General features: G+C 46.5%; 2 protein-coding genes across 4 annotated transcripts in view; one reads left to right on the top strand and one right to left on the bottom strand.

Moving 5' to 3' along the window:
• The first annotated feature begins 374 nt into the window (after window positions 1-374).
• Window positions 375-4650, top strand: PLA2G2E (phospholipase A2 group IIE). Its single transcript, XM_004024810.5, has 4 exons — window positions 375-886; window positions 1664-1802; window positions 2015-2121; window positions 3970-4650. The coding sequence occupies exons 1-4, from the start codon at window positions 847-849 to the stop codon at window positions 4110-4112; spliced, it is 429 nt and encodes a 142-aa protein (XP_004024859.1). The 5' UTR covers window positions 375-846; the 3' UTR covers window positions 4113-4650.
• Window positions 4651-11487: 6837 nt separating this feature from the next.
• Window positions 11488-23652, bottom strand: part of OTUD3 (OTU deubiquitinase 3) — a 32389-nt gene continuing 20224 nt past the window's right edge. The window contains exons 5-8 of one of the 3 annotated variants that reach the window (XM_019012021.4): window positions 20087-20194; window positions 19474-19570; window positions 17841-18025; window positions 11488-16885 (exon numbers count right to left, since the gene is read on the bottom strand). In XM_019012021.4, coding sequence (XP_018867566.4) covers window positions 16709-16885; window positions 17841-18025; window positions 19474-19570; window positions 20087-20194 — 567 coding nt within the window. In that variant the 3' untranslated portion in view covers window positions 11488-16708. Of the gene's footprint in view, window positions 16886-17840; window positions 18026-19473; window positions 19571-20062; window positions 20195-23652 lie in introns of all 3 variants that reach the window. The other 2 variants (XM_019012015.4, XM_055386460.2) reach the window with 2 other exon arrangements.

The following is a 23652-nucleotide window of genomic DNA, read 5'->3' on the forward strand; positions in this document are numbered from 1 at the left end:
CGCCCACGTGATGGGGCTGTGGTCCTGCTTGAAAGGGGCTTGGCACAGCGCCTGGTGCATAGCAAGTACTTGGTGAGGGCTGGCTGCCTGGTTGCGTGTGAGTTTTCCATCCTCCTGTGCGGGAGGCAAGACGAACACCTTCTATCCTCATAATACAGGCAGGAAAACCGAGGTTCCAAGCAAGGGAAAGGACCTCGCCACGGCCGCCTAATACGCAGTGGAACCAGGACTCCAAGGTCACAGACCCAGCGACTCCCAGGCCCTGAACGGTGACGGAGGTGCACGGTCAGTGATCCCAGTCACAGACCAGAGCAGGAGGGTCAGGGAGGGGAAGTGCCAGGCCAGGCCGGGGCCTCCTGCCTCCGGTTCTGCCTGGGTGGAAACTCTGAAACAGGATGGACTTGGCCCTGGGCACCTCCAGGCTGTGAGAACTGAGGTTTTTCAGTCTCTCTGAGTCTCAGTCAAGTGGAGATGAGGAAAAGATACCAAGAATGACAAGCACCCGGCACAGCCCGCGCCTCACAGCGTGGTCAATGGATGAGTTTTTGGAAAGCGTGGGTGATGGGAAGGGTGTGAGTAGAAAGAGCCACGAGATTGCCCGCCATCCCCCACACTGCCTGGAAGCAGAGCCCACAGGCCCCAGCTGGCCCCTCCCCGGGGACTTGGCCAAAGTGTCAGACCTGGAAGAATCGTTGCATCACTGGGCACTCACGGGTTAATGACAGGGAGTGGACAGGACCTGGGTATTTAACTAATTAGGAGGCTCCCTGAGATCAGAGGTGGCCCTGCTGCTTTCTTCTGCTGCCTTTTGTGCTCCTTGTGCACCTCCCTTCCCCCCAACCTGGGATGAAACCTCCCCACGTGCTGGTGTTCCTTTGCCTCCTGGGTAAGTGATCTTTGTGACCTTCAGCCTTCTGCCCCATCTGGCCACCCCAAGCTCCCTGGATGCCCCTGAGCCTGGCCCTACCGAGGGTGTGGTGGATGCCAAACACTGGAGGCTGCCCCCTTCCTGCCACCAGGGTGACCCTGAGGCCAGTTTTGCCTGAGCCAGCGGTGGCTGGAGCAGAGGGGAGGAGAATGCAGGCTGGGAGGGGTGAGGGGCATGGGCCAGGGGCTGGCGCATCCCGGATGGCACACCCTAGGCTCCTTCTCCTACCCTAGCTTCCATGTTTGGCTCCAACCTGCCGAGGTGGGTAGGATTCAGTCCCATGGCTGAGTCAGGAGCACCGGGAAGAATTTGGGGAGGTCAGCTGAGGTGGTCAGGAGACAGGTCCAGTGCCATCTGATGAGACTTGGGGGGACAGAGTGTTCCTGGGTGAGATAAGGGCTGACACCTGGGGAGGACTGGTGGCTGGTGGGGAGCCCCTGGAAGGGGTGAATGAGTGACATCGTAGTAGATAGAAGAGTGGGAGGGGACACTGGGGGGGCTGACACACTGGAGGTGAGGACTAGGGGACGAAGTTGCAAAAGATGTCACTGGCAATATTATTACTTATTACCACGGTTGTTGTTGAGAGTGGGTTGCTTTGGGGAGGTGAGCTTAACTGGACAACTGGAGAGATGCCTGTGATCAGATTTGAGGGGACATCAGGGGAAGTTGGCTGCAGAGGGTGGGGGGTGGGGCCCTCCCTCTCCCTCTCCCTCTCCCTCTCCCTCTCCACAGCGGCTCTGGTCACCGGGAACCTTGTTCAGTTTGGGGTGATGATCGAGAAGATGACAGGCAAGTCCGCCCTGCAGTACAACGACTATGGCTGTTACTGCGGCATCGGTGGCTCCCACTGGCCGGTGGACCAGACTGACTGGTGAGGAAGCAGCCTGCAGGGGGACCTCCATGGGGATGGAGGAGCTGGGGGATCCTGGGAGGATCCTGGGAGAAGGAGGGGAGCCTGGGGGCACCTGGAAAATTCAGGCTGATCTCTCCTCTGGGCTGCTTTGGGCTCGGGGCCCCCGAGCAGCCCCTGGTCCAGCCCAGCCTGGCTCACAGGTCCCTCCAGGTCAACCATGACCCTTACAGGTGCTGCCACGCCCACGACTGCTGCTACGGGCGTCTGGAGAAGCAGGGCTGTGAGCCCAAACTGGAAAAGTATCTTTTCTCTGTCAGCGAACGTGGCATTTTCTGCGGTAGGTGGACAGCCCTGAAGTGACCCAGACACCCTGCGGTGAGGTGGGTGGAGGCAGCTTAAGACAGGAAGCCCCTCCTGATGGTGACCTTGGGCCTTATCAGAGCGAGACCCTGGGCTGGAGGCATGGGGTTTCCCGTTAGCATGTAACAGTGGAGACCCAGATGTTCACCAGGTACCCAGGCCAGAGAAGCCCGTACCCCATCAGTGCAGCCGTCAGCCCCAGGTATCTCCCTACCCACAGACACCTCCCAGCTCCAGCCTCTGGAAAGAGGAGCAGAGGGGTCTGAGCTGAGCCAGGGCCCAGAGGAGCTGGACTCAGGCACCCTCCCAAGGCCTCAACAGGAGCTAAAGGTGAAGTCCTTAGGACAGAACGAGCTGGGGCTTTGACTGGGGACAGCAGATGCTGTTTCCAAAGGCTGACTTCTCACTGGGACTGTCAGGCTGGACCCATTTGCTCAGCTGTGCCATGTCCAGTGCCCATTTGGACCAATTAGCTTTCCTTCAGTCCCAGGCTCAGGCAAGCAGCCTAAACCAAGTGAGACTGTCGAGGGACCCCACATGAGAGAGCCAAGCTCTCTCCCTGCCACAAAGCCAGGAGCAGCCTGAAAGAAGGGCAGGGCCTGGTGGGCGGATGGTGCAGCGCGGAAGGATTCGGGAGGTCGCGGCAGACTCAGGTCTCTAAATTCTGTCCTGGGGGCGGGGCAGAGCTGGCTCCATTTCCTCTGCCGCCATCCACACGGCAGGGCAATGTGCCAGGTACTGAGTCTCTGTCGCTGGGAGTCCATGCAAGGCAGAAGCAGCCACCTGCCAGGATCAGGGCTGAGGGGAGGAGGCAGGTGGGTGGAGACACAAGCTCTGGATTCTACCCAGGGCGTCACCTTCCACCTGCCTGTGACTTTGGACAAGTGATATAATCCCTGGAAAGCCTCTGTTTCCTCACCTAGAAAACGGAGAGGCTTGTACCCACTTCCCCAGCTCAGCCCAGCTCCTGGAAAGAGCCCCCCAAAAGAGGCTGACCGGCTCGGCGTTAAGAGTCCCTTCCAACCCTAGGTGTTGCTGACATAGCAGGCGTGGGCAGAGCCCTGACGGGAGACGAAGGCTCACCTTCAAGAGGGGAAATGAGGCACCTGGCCTGAGCTGTGAGATACAGTCATGGGGACAAAAGGGAGCCAGGGCCACTGCAGGCAGAGGTGACAGAGGCAGCTGCAGTGGAGACAGGAGGAGCCTTCTGGGCCCCTACAGAGCTGATGCCAGCTGGCTCTAGGAAGGACAGGTCAGGGTAGAAGTCTGATTCCCAGGCTGGGTATGGGCAGAAAACTGGGCTCTGTCCACTCTGATGAGGACAGGCAGAGGGCCCTGAGCAGCCCCCAGCTTTGGTCCCAGTGGCTTCCAGCCTAGGCCCACGCCACTCTGGGGCACACATAGCCATCAGATTGAGTTGCTGTCATTTCGTAGCTGTCCTCTCTGCTTGATGGCCACAATCCGCCATCAGCAACGCATCACACAGGGGTGCAGGGGTTGCCTAGAAATCCCCCTGGTCGGGGGCAGTGAGAGTTAGCGAACCACGTGGTGTCCCTAAGGCCGGAGACAGCTAAGGGCAGTCAGCCTGGGTTTGGGAGAGCAGGGAGGGACAGCGAGGGCAAGCTTCCAGCTTCCCTGGTGTCCTGAGCCACAGTGCGCCCCGCCCTTGTCTCTTGTCTCACCCATCCGTGAAACAACCCGGGAGCTTGGGCTTCCATCAGAATGGAGTTGGTGCAGGTCAAGAACGTGGACCCAGAAGCAGCCAAGAGCTGTCCCACACATGTCCTGAGCCTCTGTGGTCCCTGACTCACTTTGTCCCATCCAGCCGGCAGGACCACCTGCCAGCGGCTGACCTGCGAGTGTGACAAGAGGGCTGCCCTCTGCTTTCGCCGCAACCTGGGCACCTACAACCGCAAATATGCCCATTATCCCAACAAGCTGTGCACCGGACCCACCCCGCCCTGCTGAGGCTATGCTCGGCCTCCCCCCGTCCCTGGAGGTCCCGCCTCGGGCTGCTGTAGTCCCAGGCCTGGGGAACACTGGCACCAAAGGCCCTCCCTTTGGAAAATTCCTTCCCTGCAACCCCATCCCTGCTTGAGAGCTCAGAGATATGTCCTGGACCATCACTAGCCTCCCAGGCTATCCCTTCTCTGTAGAAAGAACCCTGCCCCGGGAGCCATGGACCCTTCAGCACCCAGAAGACTGTCACCAGCTTCTGGGATTTCAACTCCCTCTTCTGAATAAGTGAATAATGTTTTCCCATAATTCTAATGTTCTTTGAGTCTCAAATTCTGTCAATCATTCTAGGATTTAATTCACTAGAGTTTCATTCATACATTAATTTTCTGATCACCTACCTTGTGCTGACAGCATGCACTGGAATCAGTGGGAACAAGTCTGACATGGGTGGCCCTGCCTGCAATTCCAGCATTAAATTCTTTTAATTTTCCATGACAGTAAGTTTCTGTGGCTCTCTTTTTCTTTTTCTTTTTCTATTTTTTTTTTTTTTTTTTTTTTTTTTTTTTTTTTTTGAGACAGAGTCTCGCTCTGTCGCCCAGGCTGGAGTGCAGTGGCGCGATCTCGGCTCACTGTAAGCTCCGCCTCCCGGGTTCACGCCATTCTCCTGCCTCGGCCTCCCGAGTAGCTGGGACTACAGGCGCCCGACACCACACCTGGCTAATTTTTTTGTATTTTTAGTAGAGACGGGGTTTAACCGTGTTAGCCAGGATGGTCTCGATCTCCTGACCTCGTGGTCTGCCCGCCTCGGCCTCCCAAAGTGCTGGGATTACAGGCGTGAGCCACCGTGCCCGGCCCTGTGACTCTCTTTTTCTAACATTCTACAATCTTATCAAAGATAATGCAATCTCTGGAAGGAATATTTCTGGCCATATGGCTTAATGTGAAAAGCATGAAAAATACCAACCTAAAAATATTGTCCCCACTGTGTCATCAGGCCTCAAATCCCCAACACTGGCAAAGATTGGTTAAGAGTGAGAAGCAGCTCTAGATGGTCTTATCCACACCCCTTCTTTGATGGGCCCCTGGGGGCCAGAGAGGGGATGTTCTACCCGAGGGGGTGTCCCCACTCCCTGGCGCTTCATTTCTTCATGAAGTTGTCATCAGCCACCCACGCTCTGGTATGGCCACGTTAACCAGGCCTGCTGGTTGTCATCTTGGAAAGACCAGAGTGCCCAGGGCCGTTCAGCTGTGAGGACACAGGAAGAGGAGGAGGAAAGGGTTCAGCATCCAGGGCTGACTCCAACCTCCCGATTCTGAAGCCATGAAGAATGTAATGCACTCAAGGATTCCCACCAGGAGAAATGCAGCCTATTCTGGAAGCAATCTATTTCAGCAGATGTTACTTCTAAAGATAGAATTATCTATTATATGCTGATGAAATCTTACAGGACTGGGATTCGCCTGCTCAATGACAGAGCACCTGCCAATGCATTGCACAGGGCAAAGCTCACAGTGGACACTCAACAAATGACCACTCCCTTCACCCTTCTCAGGGCCTGTGCACAGCATTCAGGACCTTGAGGGCAGGGAGGAGAGCAAAGAAAATCAAAGGGAGAGCCAGTCATGGTGGCTCACACCTGTAATCCCAGCACTTTGGGACGCCAAGGCGGGCAGATCACCTGAGGTCGGGAGTTCGAGACCAGCCTGACCAACATGGAGACACCCAGTCTTTACTAAAAATACAAAATTAGCCGGGCATGGTGGTACAGGCCTGTAATCTCACCTACTCAGGAGGCTGAAGCAGGAGAATCGTTGAACCTAGGAGATGGAGGTTGCGGTGAGCCAAGATCATGCCATTGCACTCCACCCTGGGCAACAAGAGTGAAACTCCATCTCAAAAAAAAAAAAAAAAAAAATCAAAGGGATGTATCGCTGTGACCTTTAAAAGGTGAAGAAACTCTGTGCTAGCAAAAGGAAGGAGGAGAAGAAAGGGAGGACAGGCGTGTGTACTTTGCTGTTGTAACTGACTCAAATCCTCAGCCAAGTATCACCAGAAGACCATGTCTTAAAGCAAAAACGGCCTGTGTGGGGGAAAGAGTGCAAACCTCCTTTGCAGGAAAAGTGGTCCTGAGGCGCCCTCTGGTGTCCATTTCATTCAGGCCACTAGGGAGAAACCTGCGCTTGGCTTAAACCTCGATTTCTCTTCCTCAGGTGGGCAAAGTGTGCTTCTGGGCTAGTGAAATTGGTCCCCTCACATTTTCATAAATAAATATACTGAGAAAATGCCAAAGAAGGCCATACAACCATCTGAGGATGATGGCCACTGCAGAAACAGAAAACACAGGGAGAAGGAGCTGATGGGGCAGATTAGAGAGAGGTGACACCTGGGCATGATGGATTTAAGGTACCAATGGGACACCTACCTGATGATCTTAACAGTTGTATAACTGTCCGACGAAACAAACATTGAAACTTAGGAGCAAGATTCCAGCGCAGCCTGCTGTGAACCCTGCTACTCACCCACCCCCACCCACCAAAACCAAGCTGTCTTTTGGCCACAGACCAGCCTTTACTCTTTGCTTTCCCAGGGCTCAATAAATGTTTTGGGTTTTTTGTTGTTTTGTTTTGTTTTGTTTTTGTTTTTTTGAGACGGAGTCTCGCTCTGTCGCCCAGGATGGAGTGCAGTGGCGCGATCTCGGCTCACTGCAAGCTCCGCCTCCCGGGTTCACGCCATTCTCCTGCCTCAGCCTCCCCAGTAGCTGGGACTACAGGCGCCCGCCAACATGCCTGGCTAATTTTTTGTATTTTTAGTAGAGACGGGGTTTCACCGTGTTAGTCAGGATGGTCTCGATCTCCTGACCTCGTGATCCGCCTACCTCGGCCTCCCAAAGTGCTGGGATTACAGGCGTGAGCCACCGCGCCTGGCCAATAAATGTTTGATGACGGGATCAAGGGGCCTGCTTAAATCCTGTTTGCCTATGTGTGCGTATCTAGAGAACACTTGATACCCAGCAGCAGACTCGCAAAAGAGACTGAAAAAAAGGAAGGGAGAACCCTGAACTTGAACTCGGAGGTTCCAGGTAGAGCGCTTTGTTCTGCCGCTTTAGCAGCAGTGGTTCTGCTTAGACCTTTGCTATTCAGCGTGGTCCATGGGCAGGGGCAGCCGCAGAAGCAGCAGCAGGGATCCTGTTCAAAATGCAGAATCTTGGACCTGACCCCAGACCTGCTGAATCAGAATCTGTAAGTTAACAAGCCCCCCTGATGATTCGTGTGCACATTAAAATCTAAGCGCTGATAAATGGTCACAGCCTCAGTCTCTGCATTTGTCAAACGGAAGTATGACATTTCCCCAGCAGGCTGGTTGTGGCAAAGTTTGAGATAACATGCATGAAAATGTACAAATAATGGCTAGCACTGAAAAATCACTCGTGTTCTAGGAAAGAATGAATGGATAGTCATTAACAATAGCTAACACTTGCTGTGCACTTGGCATTTGCCAGGCACTGTTGTAAGTGCTTTATGTGTGCTAATTCATTGGATGAGTAAAGTAGGCAACGGGACTGTGTCAAAGCTGGGGAGGGGACATTCTTACCTAAATGTTTCATAGTTTGCCTCTCCAATTTTGATGAGAGGATTTGGATTGGTTTTGCTTTTGTTCCTATTTAGCACCTAACAAAAGCTATGCATGAAGTGCAAAGGTAAAGACCTTCCTCAATTAGTGACCAGAAATCACAGTGGAATTCCCAAGTTCAATGAGGAGTCTGATTAGGATTTCCTGGACATGCATCTGCTTCACTGGGGTTCTTTGCAATGTCACCACCAGAGAAGTGAATACTAAAGTTAATTCTTTCCTTCAATAAGTTTTATGCAAATTATGCTTCTGGTCTTTTCCTGGATGCTGGAGATAGACACGAATCAGACAGTCAACCAGCAGACAGAAAACAGCAATAATTCTACACTAGCAAGTAATGTGACACCCCTAACGAGAGTATCAGGACTAATGGTTCTTAAACCCTCCATCCTTCATCACATCTCCATCCTGTCCACTGATGCCAGCTTCATTTTCCCAGAGCCTGATTTTCATCATGTCACTCCTCTGCTCCTGAACCATCAGTGACTCCCCATTGTCCACCAGCCCCTGGTATTCCAGGCTTGGTGTCGTCTGCTTTTCCAGCCTCTTTTATGCAGCAATATCTATTTACTAAGCTCCTCTGCTGTCCTGCCTTCATATCCTTGTGCAGTAGCTTCTCTCAACCTAAAAGCCTCCCTTGCCCACAGGCACATCACCACGCTAAAATCCACGGGCTTAAAGTGAATCCCAAATGTCGTCTCTTCCTTTATATTCAGAGACAGGGTCTCCCTCTTGCCCAGGTTGGACTGCAGTGGCATGATCATAGTTCACTGCAGCCTTAACCTCCTCGACTCAAGCAAGCCTCCCACCTTAGCCTCCCACGTAACTGGGACAACAGGTGTGTGCCATCAATTCTGGCTAACTTACTTATTTTTGGTAGAGACTGGGTCTCGCTATGTTGCCAGGCTGGTCTCAAACTCCTGGCCTCAAGCAATCCTCCTGCCTCAGCCTCCCAAACTGTTGGGATTACAGGGATAAGCCACCCTGCCCAGTCCCAAATGTCACCTTTTCTATGATGCTGTTTCAATTGGAGCGGATTTCACCCTCCTTGAACTGCCAAGCTGTGTTTATACCTTTCCTAGAACTGCTTATCCCGTTATTTGGGTCCTTGCACGGTGGCGGCAGACTGCTCTGGGTTCAAATCCTGTCTCTGCTACTAAGCTGTGATCTTGGGACAATTATTTATTCCTGAATAGAACCATCAGCCTCACAGGGTGATTTTCAAGTTCAAATGAGACCATGTATCCAAAGCGCCCGGGGCGTGCTAGCTGCTCCATCTATGCTTGGCCACCTTCTGTATTTTTGCTCTCCAATTGCAAATGTCACACAGTAGATGCTAAACAGGTACCTGTTCAATTGAATTCTGCGCTAATGTCCCCCAAAGGCAGAGATAGATGGTGCAGCATTTTTCCAGGCAGGCGCTACCTGTAACATTGCCAGGTTAGAATGCACACACAGGCCAACTCCAGACACTAAAAAGCCGTCAGGCAGATCTTTGTTGTTTTGTGGTTTTGAGACAGGGTCTCACCCTGTCACCCAGGCTGGAGTGTTGTGGTGTGATAAAGCTCACTGCAGCCTAATACTCCTGAGCTCAAGTGATCCTCCTGCCTCAGCCTCCTGAGTAGGAGGGACTACAGACAGGCACCCGGCACCAAACCCCAGTAATTTTGTGTGTGCATGCATAGAGACGGGATCTCGCTAGGTTGACCAAGCTGGTCTTGAACTCCTGAGTGTGAGCAAGCCTCCTGCCCCAGCCTCCCAAAGTGCAGGGATTACAGATGTCAGCCACTGCACCCAGGCCTGATCTTGAGAATCCATTCGGCAAGCACAGCACCACTCTTCCAGTAGTGAAAGGCACACGAGAGGTGTTTCAAGAAGTTCCCAGTCTTTCTCCAAACTGATTATACATCCATAATAAGCTCTGTCCTAAACACTGGAGCATCCCACTCCTAGGCTTTGCTTGCGCTGGCCATTCAGTCCAACATGCCTTCGCTCCCTATTTCTGTATCCTGTCTCCCCTTTCGTGCCTCGTCCAAATCTCACTTCCTCCAGCAAGCCTTCCCGAATTCTCTGAACTCACAGCCCTCTCATCAGTACCTCCCTTATGGCATGTGCTCTCTCCCGGGTCAGCGACGTGTCCACTTTCATTCCCGGACTGGAGGCTTTTTGAAGGCAGGATCCATGACTGTTTCAATGCCCAGAAATAAGGACCCATACAGAGTAGAGGTTCACTAGATGTCAGATGGATTCTTGGATGTTTAGATGAATAAATTGAACAGAAACAATCCTCTGGGGATACCCAAGTCCTTCTACCATAGGGAGGTTCAGACAAGTTTCTCCAAGAAGATAGGAAATGTTTCCTTCTGCCAAGCCAGAATCTGTGAAGTGACAGGACCGGCCTCAAGCCTTTGCAACCAAGTTCTAAATCTCTGCATCTCAATGGTCTGAGAGTGCCCATTCCATCAGCAAAAACCATTCTGTCCAGCCAAAACCATATTGGAGCAGAGCTTTTTATGAACTGTATCTCAAGACACACACTCTTGTTTCTGTGCATTGGAGGAAGGGAAAGGCCAGAAGCCTGGGGTGGTGTCTCGCTGATGCAACTCTAAACACCCAGGTTTTCAGCCAGGCTTTCTCCAAGGTGACCATGAGCGGTTACCAAGAAGGGACAAAGGCACAGCCACTTGTCCCTACCTGGCTCAAGAACACTTCTCTGTCCTTAAAGACTCATCCTATCTCCCACACAGGATCTTACAGGTCACCTGGTCCAACGCTGCCCAAACAGGAAGCCCCTCTAATCCCTAGCAGCAGCCACCTGGCCCCAGCTGAATCCCTGGAATGGGATTAAGGAGGCCATGGAAGTTTTCCAGTGTGCGGGCAGCACCTGGATTGGGACATCACTTTGGACCATAGCAGGTTTTCTGGAAGAATCTCAGGTTAAATGGGGTCTGGAATCTGGGCCTCACAGGCTCAGGAACCAGACAGTGTGTGTCTATCCAGAGATGATGGGTCTCTCAGTTGTGGACTGAAGAAGAATCACACAGAGAAGATCGCTTGAGAGATTGTGGGAGAATCTGCTTGCAGAAGCTAGAATATTCTTGACCTTCATCCAGAAAACCATCTAGTCCTTTTTGGTATCAAGGCAACAGGGAGACAATTCAGAAGGCTGCTTGTTGAATACAAAATGAAGAATGGGAGAATGGGAGTCTCAAGGTCAAAATCATGACATGGTGAGGTCTGCCGAGCCAGAGCCCTTGTGTCGATGGGGCCCCGGCTGGACGCAATGAAGGACTCCCTTCGCTCTGGTTTCCTGTGGACCCTTATAGGTGAGTTGTGCCCCAGATGGTACTGTCTGTGCCTTGGCAGGGAGCCTCCTCCTTGAATGGGGTCAAACAATCTTGAGAGTTCTAGAGGAGCCCAAAGTGGCCGCTGACAGACAACTGCTACATATTTAAACAGTTTCAAACTTATCAAGAGATGCTCTCAGATATCAGGCAGAAATCTTAAGTGTGTAGTCCTTAAGAATGACCCTGCCATTGTGTTTGGTGGCTGCATTTAGCTGCACTAAAGCAAAAATCAGCTGTTCTTAGTCAGATCCCAAAGGACTATTATACACCTAGAATACTCAATCCAGCACACGCACACACGCAAAGCTTCCACACAAAGGTCTCCAAAAAGGACATTTCCCAGCACACTCAGCCTCCTTGCATTCACTCAAACAGTGGTCAGATACTGATAAAAACAACTTAAAACTTTGTTTTTAAACTAGAATTTATTGGTATACAAAACTCCATTTCATAGATAAAGTGGCACATCTTTGCAGCTTCTATTGCACCAAGTATCGAAGATTAAAAACACAAAAAAAGAAACATTTGGTTTTGAAAACACTGCAAATAGCCAAGTACAGTACTTTGGTAAATAAAAAATAAAATGGTTCAGATGAACACAATCCGTGGAAAGAAACAATCTAGGGGGAAGGAACTATGGACATCAGACAATGGTCACAATTCTCACCATCGAGCTCCATAGATAAGGCAAGACTTGCTAAGTCTATGGATCACGACCCCATGGAGGTCTTAAGTATCTCCAGACTGAAGCTAGAACAAGTATAGTGCAATTAGAAAGAGAGAAGGCCCCTCCTCCACGGATACATCCACCCCTCTGTAAAGGGGACTGACGCATGCCAACACTTCTACATGGGAAAGGGGAGCCCCCGGGTGTGACGTTTGACTCCTGGCCCTTTTCTTCTTTCCTCTGAGCTTAGTGCTGGTGGAGGCTCTGGAAGAGGCACTGGGGAGGCCAAGGGCCCTTCCTACTATGAAAAATGAACTGTAAGAGTGGGAAAATGTGTGAAGCCTCTTACCAGTACTGCTCGAGGGACCTGCCAGGGATCAAAACGCCAGCTGAGGTCTGTGGCTGAGCTCACGATTGTCATGGACGGCTGGCAGCCTGCCGCAGGCTGACACGCCAAGGATGAGAGCCAGGCCACAGAGGGTCTGTCCGGCAATCGCCGCCGGCCGCAAGGACTGGCAGTGAGCAGCAGCAGCTCTGGATCACGGCTATGCCCTGCTTAGAATAAATTCCCTATGCAAAAGTTCGTAGTTTTACAGAAATAGATTCTTTACACTGGTACCAGCCCCTTCTCAAGTAATTCTGCAAGGATGCTAAACATTTTCATGGAACCACAAAACAGTCCTAACGAGGACAGTAAAGAGAGGGACTCTACAAAGCAGCTGCTTCAAAGACATAGATCAGAGCCTGAGGTTTTAAAGGAATTTCACCTTGGGAGAGAACTTCCAGGCCAACCACAAGGCACCGCTCTTTCCGGAGGTCCCCATGAGCGGTGCGCGGTAAGCTCTGCATCCTCCGTGCACGTGGTGACTGGTGCTCCGTGTTCTCTCCACATTACAAATATGACTGTCCCCTTTCTAATATGCGATGGCAGATGTCGTAATTTATGCCATCTAGATCTTCAATTCAATGATGTCATTTAAAAAAATACAATTTACTGGCCGGGCGGGGTTGCTCACACCCGTAATCCTAGCACTTTGGGAGGGTGAGGCGGGCAGATCACAAGGTCAGGAGTTTGAGACCAGCCTGGCTAACATGGTGAAACCCCGTCTCTACTAAAAATACAAAAATTAGCCAAGCATGGTGGCACACACCTGTAATCCCAGCTACTCAGGAGGCTGAGGCAGGAGAATCGCTTGAACCCGGGAGGTGGAGGTTGCAGTGAGCCGAGATTGCCCCACCACACTCCAGCCTGGGCAACAAAGCAAGACTCTGTCTCAAAAAAAAAAAAAAATTTACTTTAGAGCCAGGAAAACATAACTTATAAAAAGTCCATTATTAAATCACCTCAGAACAACTGTCAAAGGCCCCGGAGTTGTAGCAACACTTGTTCTGAAAGCTGTGAATAATGAGAATGAAGCTGTGAATAATGAGAATGGCAAAACAGAAAAACTGCATCAGACTGAGTCTAAAGATTTAACATGGCTAGACAGAGCCTTGAGGTAAGAAAGTGAAGAGCTACGCATCTACCCAAAACGGGAGTCGAAGAGGGCCACTGACGCAACACATTAAAATCAGGAAGCTCCATTCTCTTCCCCCCGCAGAGATCCTTTTGGTCAGGGTAACTTTTAGTCACCTCTGACTAGGAATCCAAGTTTCTTTCAACTGACTGAATATTTCACAGAGGTAAACTGATAGCATTCTATGCTGACCCAGTAAAACCCAGGCAGAGTCTACAGAGTTTCTCAGAATTAGAGAAATTGCACATTGACTACAGGGACTCACTACTAGTACAGTTCAGCGCCGAAGTCCATCTGATGCTACCTGTGTAATATGTGAGCAACTCCCCGACTGAAGGTGGCCCTCCTCCCACCCCACCCCCGACAATCACATCATTTCACACTGAAGCAGCTCCCTGGGGGAAGCAGGGCAGGCATAATAAATTACCCATGGAAAGGCTCCCTCCCAGCCAGCTCCAGCTGCTCCACAAGGGAGATCCCACTTCCCAAGCCCTCAGAATCAAACTGGCATTGGAAGTGTTTTCAGAGCTTAATAAAGAAACTACAGACAACTTCGACTAACATTTAAAATTCTTTCTGCCACAATTTCTCAATCATACTTTGCTCCTGAAAGTGTATGTTCATTATTATTGAAAAACTAAATACACACATACATTCTAACTTTCTAATATCTCCTAGTGGCAACTACATTATCTAGAAGTTATGGTTCTATGCTGCTTTAATACATCTACCTCTCTAGTTCAAAGCTGTTGCCACTAAAATGGTATTTATTTTGACCTCTAAAAAAAAATATTTTCAAAATCCGTAAAACCTTTCTATACCGTTTATAAGAGCAGTAAGCAGCTATGCACCACTGCGCCATCCCTTTTCTCCTGACCACACTACAAGCTACCAAGACAATCTCATGTAACATAAATCTCTGCCAGCCAAGATGTAACACAGAGGTTAAGACACATTCAGTTCCTAATAAAGAGTTCACAGGAGTACCTGTACTAGAGTAACAGCTGCTGACAACAGTCATCCCAGGACTAAACATACTGGGCCTCCACTCGGGCTGCCAGTGAAGTAATTTTCAAGTGCCCACTGAGGCAACTAAGCATATTGATTCCAACCTTCTTATGTACCCAGTGAGACTGAGGCAGTGAAGTCTAAATTGAAACCATTAGCTAGAAGGTATCACTGAAGTTGGATGCATGTACCCTATTCCTAATAATTAACACACTAAACAGACCAACTGTAACTGAAAAGCTGTGAAACCAGTAATAAAAGAAAATTATTAAAGCCGTTTGATTAGTTTTTTAAACCACCATTATTATACTCCAGAAATGCTGAAGCCTATTATCAGAATTAGGTAATTTAAAAAATAAATGTTCCCAATATTCTTTAATAACTTTTTAGCAGCTTCTAAAACTTCTAAAACCCAATAGGGCCCAAGGCCACCTTCATTAACCAAGTAAATAAAGCAATTCTACTACTTCTGACAATAAGTCTCTCTTAAGCTGACTGCTAATCTGAATTTCTGGCATACAATCTTATCTTTCTGAGAGGATCTGGCCTCTGCACTCAAGCAGTACAAAACAGACAGGAAAACATCTTCATTCAGAAACACTCAGCCAGTCAGGAATCTGCCCAGAGTTGAAAACCAAGACAACCATAGATCCTAACGCACTCGATCCCACTTCCTTAGAGTAAGGCAACAGAGATCTTTCATTCGTTTGGAATGAGTAGAGTAACACAGCCTCAAGCTCAGGACTCTGCGATGTGCACAGAAAAAAAAATGCTGTGTACTTTTTTTAATCTGCTAAATTTTACAATGTACTGTACCCAGGAAGAAACCTAAACCACAATGTCCTAGGAGCAATTCCAAGAGACTACTGATGCTCCAACTACAAAAAGCCACCAAAGTCAAAAACAAAACCAAAAGATACCAGTGAAACTGAAGAAAGCCAAAGGCCTGATGATAAAGACAATCTGATGACTCCAGGGCCTACCAAACTTTTTAGTTTTCACTTTGCCTCCGAATTTTTATAATTCTGAAATGTGAGGGGTGGGGAAGATAACTAATAATTTACCTTTCAACTCAGCATCAATTATTTGCCCAAGTATTAGGTCCCAAAAGACAAAGATGATCCAAGATGGGCTGCCTCATACGTTATAGTTCTTAAGTTCATATCCACCTAACTCAGTTTTAGGAATGACATCTCTCCACTGCTCAAGTCTGTCTATTTCAGAACTGAAGAGTGATTCGAAGGCCTCAACCAAAGTATGTTCTCTTCTCTGCTGGTCCAACCTAAGTCAACCAACCCTGCTGGTCCAACAACTTCCAGCAGATGCTGGAGTTTTCCCAACTTTGAAATGCCAAACAGGGCTTAAATAAAAAGAAATAAATGTAGCATTTTATAAGATTTAATTTCCACAATACTAAGTTTAGCGACCCATAAGGTCAAGTTACCATGTATCTCTCTGAAGGCATCTAAGTCTAGAACAGAAGGGAAGAAAATCGTTATTTAAAATGCGAACATGAAAAACCTTATTCTTCCAGGCTTCTCCTATAAAAACATAATTCTTTAGACTCCTCTTAGGCAAAACCCCAGGAGTTCGTCTCCTGTTACAACTATAGACCCTGCTCTACACACTATCAGAATTCCAGAACTGTATCACAAGCAGTAACATGCCATCTCCCCACTGTCAGGAAACAAATACCAAAAACCCAACACCACTATCAACTTTCCAACAAGGCCAGGCCTAATTAACAGTCAGCTGCATTTATCATATGGCTTGAGTGCAAATGAACTAACAGCACCTGCATCCCATCTGAAATAACATCAGAATCAGGAAGGAGAGAAATGCGGTTAATTTCCATCCTGACTGCAGGCCACAACCCTCACGTCACTTTGGGAAAACAATTCCTGAATTATTTTCTGAGTAACTTGGATTAGAAGTAAATCAAAGCATATTCCTGAGTTGGAGATCATTTATAAGCTACCCTATATATCTGTTTGAGAATGAAAGAGAAACTAAGGAAACTTGTCATCCTGAATTTCTAACAATTATTCTAAACCACTCATGAACAATTACAGCAAAACTCACCCCAAATGTTAAGGAAAGATCCTAGGGTCACTGAAGTCTGATTTTCAGGGCAAATAAAGCCACCACTTAACAGGTTTTTCCTGACCTAACTATCTGCCCCTAAAACTCAGTATTTTAATTTTGTATTACAGAATATGAATGGCCTCACTGCATTTTCATAAAACACCAACATATCACTAATAAAACTTCGAACAAAAAAAGAGGCAGCTTGAACGAAACTAACTCAGTGTGTGAGCTCATGTGTGGGCTTTGTTGGTTGTGTTGCGTTTTATAAAAGGACGGCCTCACTGGAAAGTCTAGCACACAGCAATCCTTTTCCAGCCGCTTCTTACAACTCCCAAGAGGCCAAAGAGTCAGATGTTGAGAGCGGCGAAGGTCTTCACCAAGGTGACCTGCGTGTTCGCCTCTGCTTCGCTTCTGTTATTGTCCCTGTGGCTACCTCTGCTCTCCAGGGCTTTGTGGCGGTGCCTCTCCTCCTGCCGCTTCTTCTTCTCCATCCACTGCTGTTCTCGCCTCTGTTTGTTTGTGACCTGAGAGAGAAGGCCATGGTGGTGAGTAGGAAGCACGGGGGACTCAAGCTGCCACCTGCTAGAAGGGAGATGGTGGCAAAGGGCACAGATTGCTTTTCAGCAGGAACAGGGAAAACCAATCTAAGACGCCAAAGATGATTTACTGTCCACTGCTGCTCAAATTTGCATTTAAATTTATATTTCCTTGCTGAACTAGCAAACAAAATCAATTCCATTCTTCTCTTAAAGAAACCAGCCCTCATCCAGCAAGAGTTGGTAACAAACACACGTGTCAGAGAACATTTTTCCCCACATAATTTAATGCCCCAGGTAATTCTGACAAAATCCTCAGAAGCTTATTGCATCTCTGCCTCTGCTGTGTGGCTTTTTACACTGTGGCATTTTGAGCTCAGAACTTCTTGGTGAAAATCTTTAAAATGATTCCAAATTCAGTAAAATGGAAGATGTCACATACTACTTGTGGGAGTGAAGGGAAGGGAGGGAGATGTACCTTTCTGGGAAGCACGTGACAATTTACCAAAAGCCTTTAAAAGATTCATGTATCCATGACCTTTAACCTGTTCATTCCTCTTCTGGGACTTTATTCAAGAAAATAATGCAAAAACCAAAGATTTATACACAAAGATGTTCATTGCAGATCATGGCATTTATAAAAAACATGGATAAACATGGGAAGAGCCCACATGTACAGTAATGTTAGGTGGGAAAAGAAGGCTTTTCATTTGTACACTGAGGACAATTTCAGGGTATATTTCCTTCTAACTGTCACGGCATACACCAAACAGGATAAGTGAGGTCATTCTGCTTCTTGATGTATCTTTATGCATTCCCCAGATTTTCCACACTACTTTTATAAATCAGAAGGAAAATACAAATAAAATTAATCTCAAGCTACCACCACTGCCACAGAATTACACCTGCCCACCACCTGCCCATTCAACCCCATCTTACATACCTTTGCGAGCTGGTTTTTATTTGCTTTGTTTTCTTCACTAGGGCTGGCCTGTGCCTTATTGTTTTCAGTCCTGCCTTCATTTAAGCCCTGATTTCCAAAGATTCTGGCACCACTGCCACCCTCCTCCCACAAAGGGCCACACTGCTTCAGCACTCGACCACTGGGCTCAAGATTCTCTTCTGCATCTTCCAAAGAAAGACATTTCATTAAAACTGAGAACCTGAGAGAGTTACACAGGGTGATGACTGTATTAATGATTCCAAAATTACCTGGGTCCCTACTTCAGTCATAAGGGAAGTAAGTTTCCTTGAGACAAATTCGAATGTCAAGACAGTGGGAAACATAGGAAGAAAAAGTTGGTAAAAGTTGGAAGATAAATTCTAAAATAACCCACTGACCAGCCTTTTGATCAGCTTCCAACCAGCAGAGTGCTTTTTAGATAAATTATGTCTTAACATGAATTTTTATGGGAAAATCTTTCATTTGCACCCAAAACCCAGAAAAGAAACAGGCTCTAAAGCTGTGCTGTCCAATGTATTAGCCACCAGCTATATGTGGCCATTTACATTGAAATTAAAATTAAACAACATTTAAAACGTAGCTCTCCAGTCTCATTGCTCATGTGGCAGGTACACACTATACTGAACAGCACAGATCACTGGAGGGTGCTGTTTAAAGTCACAAAGACCAAGTTACTTACAGATTTCTAAAAGTACAGCCAATACATAGTGGATAATAAAATCTCATCACATGGAGCACTATGATGCCAGAAACAGTATCTGACATGTAACATCTGGCAATCAGTATTTATTGATATCATTTTAAATAAATGACTTGAGAAATTAATAAGATGTTACATCCTTTTCTCTTTTTTTTGAGAGGCAGTCTCGCTCTGTTGCCCAGGCTGGAGTGCAATGGTGCGATCTTAGCTCACTGCAACCACCGCCTCCCAGGTTCAAGCAATTCTCCTGCCTCAGCCTCCTGAGTAGCTGGGATTACAGGTACCCGCCACCACACCCAGCTAATTTTTTATTTTTAGTAGAGACGGGGTTTCACCATGTTCGTCAGGCTGGTCTCGAACTCCTGACCTCGTGATCCACCTGCCTCAGCTTCCCAAAGTGCTGGGATTACAGGTGTGAGCCACCACACCCAGCCGTTACATCTCTTTTCTTTCCTCTGAGTCACAAAATTATACTTGGTTCAAATTAAAAAAAAAAAAAAAAATCAAAATTATCACAAGCTAATACAAATCTAAATATTTCCACCAGAAAAACAAGGTATTTCTCTCTCCATTTTATTTTGGTTATCATTTTGGTCTTCTAAGGGCATCTTATTTCTAAACAGGCTAATTCTTCCCTGATGCATCCCCCAGCACCCTGTACTCCCAACCCCATTATGTACTATCGCACCAGTTTATCTGTCTCCATTATCCACCCTCCACCCCTGAACTATACTCCCCCTGAAGCAGAGACAGGACCTAGTAAAAAATGTCTACATACAGAACGTGCTCAATAAACAACTCCTAAATCAATGACAGAACAGTTACCACCTGTGACTTGGTTAAAAAATAAATATTTGGAAAATTACCAACACAACCATTTTGAAGACCTATAAATATTAGTCATGGACTTACTATTTCTCTTCCCTTGGTTCATCTGAAGCATGGCAATTATTGCAGATTCAATATTATAATTTTCAGCTTCCAGGTTCTGGACTATTAAATTAAAATCCTATCCAAGAAACAAACAAACAAAAAAACCACTTCAAAACTCTGGGTATATTTTTCTGCCTAGCTCTACTTCAATAATCATAAACATAAAGATGTAATAGTGAGAATTAACACAAGGTTTCAGAACCTTTTCCATTTAGAAAAATGTCAATTTCCAATAAGGTTGGTCCCTTGAAATAACCGTCTAATGTACACTTATAAATGAATTCCCTCTATAAAACTGCATTTGTACTACTGTAAACACTAGTCAGGAAAAATTAAATCCACATACTTCCTAAGACCTTTGAGCAGTACTGGGTGAAGTCTAGCAAACAACAGGGAAATTAATAAACAGCTCTCATTAAGCCACATACACTAATCAAACTACAAATCTCATGGGCCTATTTTGGCCCACAAGGTGCTGATATGCTAGAGAGGTGCTACGAAACTAAGAAGTAAGCTAGGCACAGCAATGCTTGCTTCTAAATCATTCCTGCAAGACAGAAATACTAACTGAACATCCAGTTGCATTACAAACTTTCTGGACAGCATCCTCTACTTCGTCTCTCAGGTCGTCTTCAGAGTCCATTCCCTTTGTCTTGATCTTTTCTCTTTTATTTGATTCATCTTGATGAAGCATCTGAAACTAAAGGAAACAAGTAATAATCAGGGAACTATGTTGAGAATCAAACTATGTTCAGAATCTTCAACACAAGACACTCTAATCTGGAAAAATTCATATACATAGGGGAAAACCTTCTAGAAACAACCTTAAGAGAACAGCAATGACTAGGCTCCATTTTATCCACTCATTGTACTTTGAGTCACAACAGAGGAATTGAAAAGAAAGGCCCAAAAGACAGAATAACTGCTCAGTAAGAAAGGCATTCGCACTCCCATGTCTAAATGCCAACACTGGCAAATGACTGCTGCCTCTGACAGCACACAGTCACCTCAGCTGATTTTCAGAGCCGTGAGCTTAACAGAAAACGATCCTCTATACTCGCACCTGGTGAACTTTTGCACAAAAACGGTGCTGGTCTTGAAGAAACCTACATACAACTTCCCTCTGGTTCCCAAGCCTTATTTGATCATCAGCACGCTTAGAGGTACTGAAGCTCCCGTCCCAGCTGGACAGCCACGGATGAGCATGACTCATCTAACCTCAGGTACATACCACCACACCCAGGGAAACTTGTCAATCCAAATCCTAAAGCCACAAACAACAGTTCACTTGGGATCCATGAGACCTTTACAACCTGGGCCTTAAATCAGAAAAGCTAAAATCATCCCTCTGTAGATGTTCAACCACCTTCTTCTTCTGCTTCCCATTAATGCAGGGAGATAGGTAAATGGGCAAAGACAGTTCTATTTTTTGAATGTAAAAGTATAGTGGACTCCAGCAATGTACAGTATATTCCTCAGAATGTTAATACAAAACATTCTATTATAAAATTAAACCCTAAGAATTTGACAAAGTTACAGGAGTCTTTGACCCGGTAGTTTCACAGTTTTGAAATTTAGCCAAAGGAAATAATATCAAGTAGAGAAAAGATTTATGGGCCTGGTGCAGTGGCTCACACCTGTAATCCCAGCACTTTGGGAGGCTGATGGGGGTGGGTCACTTGACCTCAGGAGTTCAAAACCAGCCTGGGCAACAAAGTGACATCCCGTCTCTACAAAAAAAATACAAAAGAATTATTTGGACATGGTGGCATGCACCTGTAGTCCCAGCTATTCAGGAGGCTGAGGTGGGATGATGGCTTGAGCCCAGGAGGTGGAGGTTGCAGTGAGCCGAGATCACACCACTGCATTCCAGCCTGGGCAACAGAGCTAGACCTTGTCTCAAAAAAAAAAAAAAAAAAAAGAGAAAAGATACAGGTAAAAGTGCTAACAGTGTTACTTATAGTGGTGAATAACTGGAAACCACCCAAAGGCTTTATAGTATGGATATGGTTAAATAACCACTGTAAATCCACAGAATGATGTCTTCATTCCCACTAAAGGAAGAAACACAATAATCACTCCCCCCATTATTACTTAACAATATTTTGCAGGTAACAGGCAAAGTATTTAGCCAAAATAAATTTTAAGTATAAAATTAAAAAGAAAAAAGTAATCTGTCTTTGTAGATGATATAATTCTGTAACTGAAACAAGAGAATCAACAAAAAACTACTGCAAACCAAAAAAATTACAGCAAATCATATACCTGGGTAAGAATCTAGCATCTAGAATATATTAAAAAACTCTTACAACTCAAAAACAAAAAGGCAGAACCCAATTAAAAAATAAGCAAAAGACTTGAATAGACATTTTTCCAAAGATATACAAATGGCCGAAAACCACATGAAAAGATGTTCAATGTCATTAGCTATTAAGAAAATGCAATTCAAAACTTTAAGATACTGGCCAGGCGTGGTGGCTCATGCCTGTAATCCCAGCACTTTGGGAGGCCGAGGTGGGTGGATCACGAGGTCAGGAGATCGAGACCATCCTGGCTAACACGATGAAACCCTGTCTCCACTAAAAACACAAAAACTTAGCTGGACGTGGCGGTGGGTGCCTGTAGTCCCAGCTACTCGGGAGGCTGAGGCAGGAGAATGGCGTGAACCCGGGAGGCGGAGCTTGCAGTGAGCCACGATCATGCCGCTGCACTCCAGCCTGGGTGACAGAGCAAGACTCCATCTCGAAAAAAAACTTTAAGATACTAACTAGGATGACCATTTAAGAAAAAAACTACAAATGTCAGAGAGGATGAAGAGAAAGCAGAGCCTTCATACATTACCGGTGGCAAGTAAAACAGTGCAGCTGCTGTGGAAAACAGTTTGGCAGTTCCTCAAAATGTTAAATGTAGGTTTATCATATGACCCAGCAATTCCACTCCGAGGTATATCCAAAAAGACTGAAAATAGGTATTTGTAAAAATACTGTACACATATACTCACAGCAGCACTATTCTCAATAGCCAAAAAGTGGGAACAACCTAAATGCTCATTAACAGATGAATGGATGCACAAAAAATCATCTCTCCAAACAATGGAATATTATTCAGCCATAAAAAAGAATGAAGTACTGATACATGCTACACCATGAATGACTCTCAAAAACATTATACTGAGGGAAAGAAGCCACAAAGAGAAAGTCACATATAATTCCATTTACATAAAATGTCCAGAATAGGCAAATTCATAGAGAAGAATGGCAGATTGGTGACTGCTAGGGGAGAGGTGGAATTGGGAGTCACTGCTTAATGGATATGAGGTTTTCTTTTGGGGTGATGAAAATATTTTGGGACTAGACAGAAGAAGTGGTTGTACAACAAACACTGCAGATGTACTGAGTACCACTGGACTATATATTTTTAAATAATTAATCTTATGTTATGTGAATTTTGCCTTAACTTTTAAAAAAAGAGGGGTTCTGTGGGATACCTATGTAATTAACATCTTGTTATTAACAGCTCTCACAAATGATAACCAACTAGAAAACATAAAAGATCTCTTTACAATAGACACAAAAAACACAAAACACCTCCTAAGAATAAACTCAACAAAAAGTGGGCAAGATCTATATGAAGAAAATGTTCCTGTGGATCACAAAGTCAATTAAATAATAAAAGACTCAACATCAAAAAGATGTCAGCTTTTCCTTAAATTACTCTATTAATTTAATAAGATTCCAATTTTAAAAAACTCAGTAGGGCCGGGCACGGTGGCTCACACCTGTAACCCCAGCACTTTGGGAGACCAAGTTAAGCAGATCACTTGAGGTCAGGAGTTCAAGACCAGCCTGGCCAACACGGTGAAACCCCGTCTCTACTAAAAATACAAACATTAGCCAAGGGTAGTGGCGAGTGCCTGTAATCCCAGCTACTCGGGAGGCTGAGGCAGGAGAATCGCTTGAACCTGGGAGGCAGAGGTTGCACCACTGCACTCCAGCCTGGGCAACAGGGCAACAGAGCAAGACTCTGTCTCAAAAAAAAAAAAAAAAAAAAACCTCAATAGGATTTCCTTTGAACTAGACACATTGATTCTAACATTCATTTTGCTTTTTTTTAAAAAAGACAAGAACATATAAGGAAACTTATAAAAAGAAAATTAAT

The sequence above is a fragment of the Gorilla gorilla genome, chromosome 1 (assembly GCF_029281585.2).
Source record: "Gorilla gorilla gorilla isolate KB3781 chromosome 1, NHGRI_mGorGor1-v2.1_pri, whole genome shotgun sequence".
In the NCBI taxonomy this organism is placed as follows: Eukaryota; Metazoa; Chordata; class Mammalia; order Primates; family Hominidae; genus Gorilla; species Gorilla gorilla.

Excerpts from the sequence above, each read along its gene's own strand:
- PLA2G2E (XM_004024810.5), top strand. The coding sequence starts at position 847 with ATGAAACCTCCCCACGTGCTGGTGTTCCTTTGCCTCCTGG. Across the intron at positions 1,803-2,014 it reads CCGGTGGACCAGACTGACTG|GTGCTGCCACGCCCACGACT; the intron begins GTGAGGAAGCAG and ends TGACCCTTACAG. Across the intron at positions 2,122-3,969 it reads CGAACGTGGCATTTTCTGCG|CCGGCAGGACCACCTGCCAG; the intron begins GTAGGTGGACAG and ends TGTCCCATCCAG.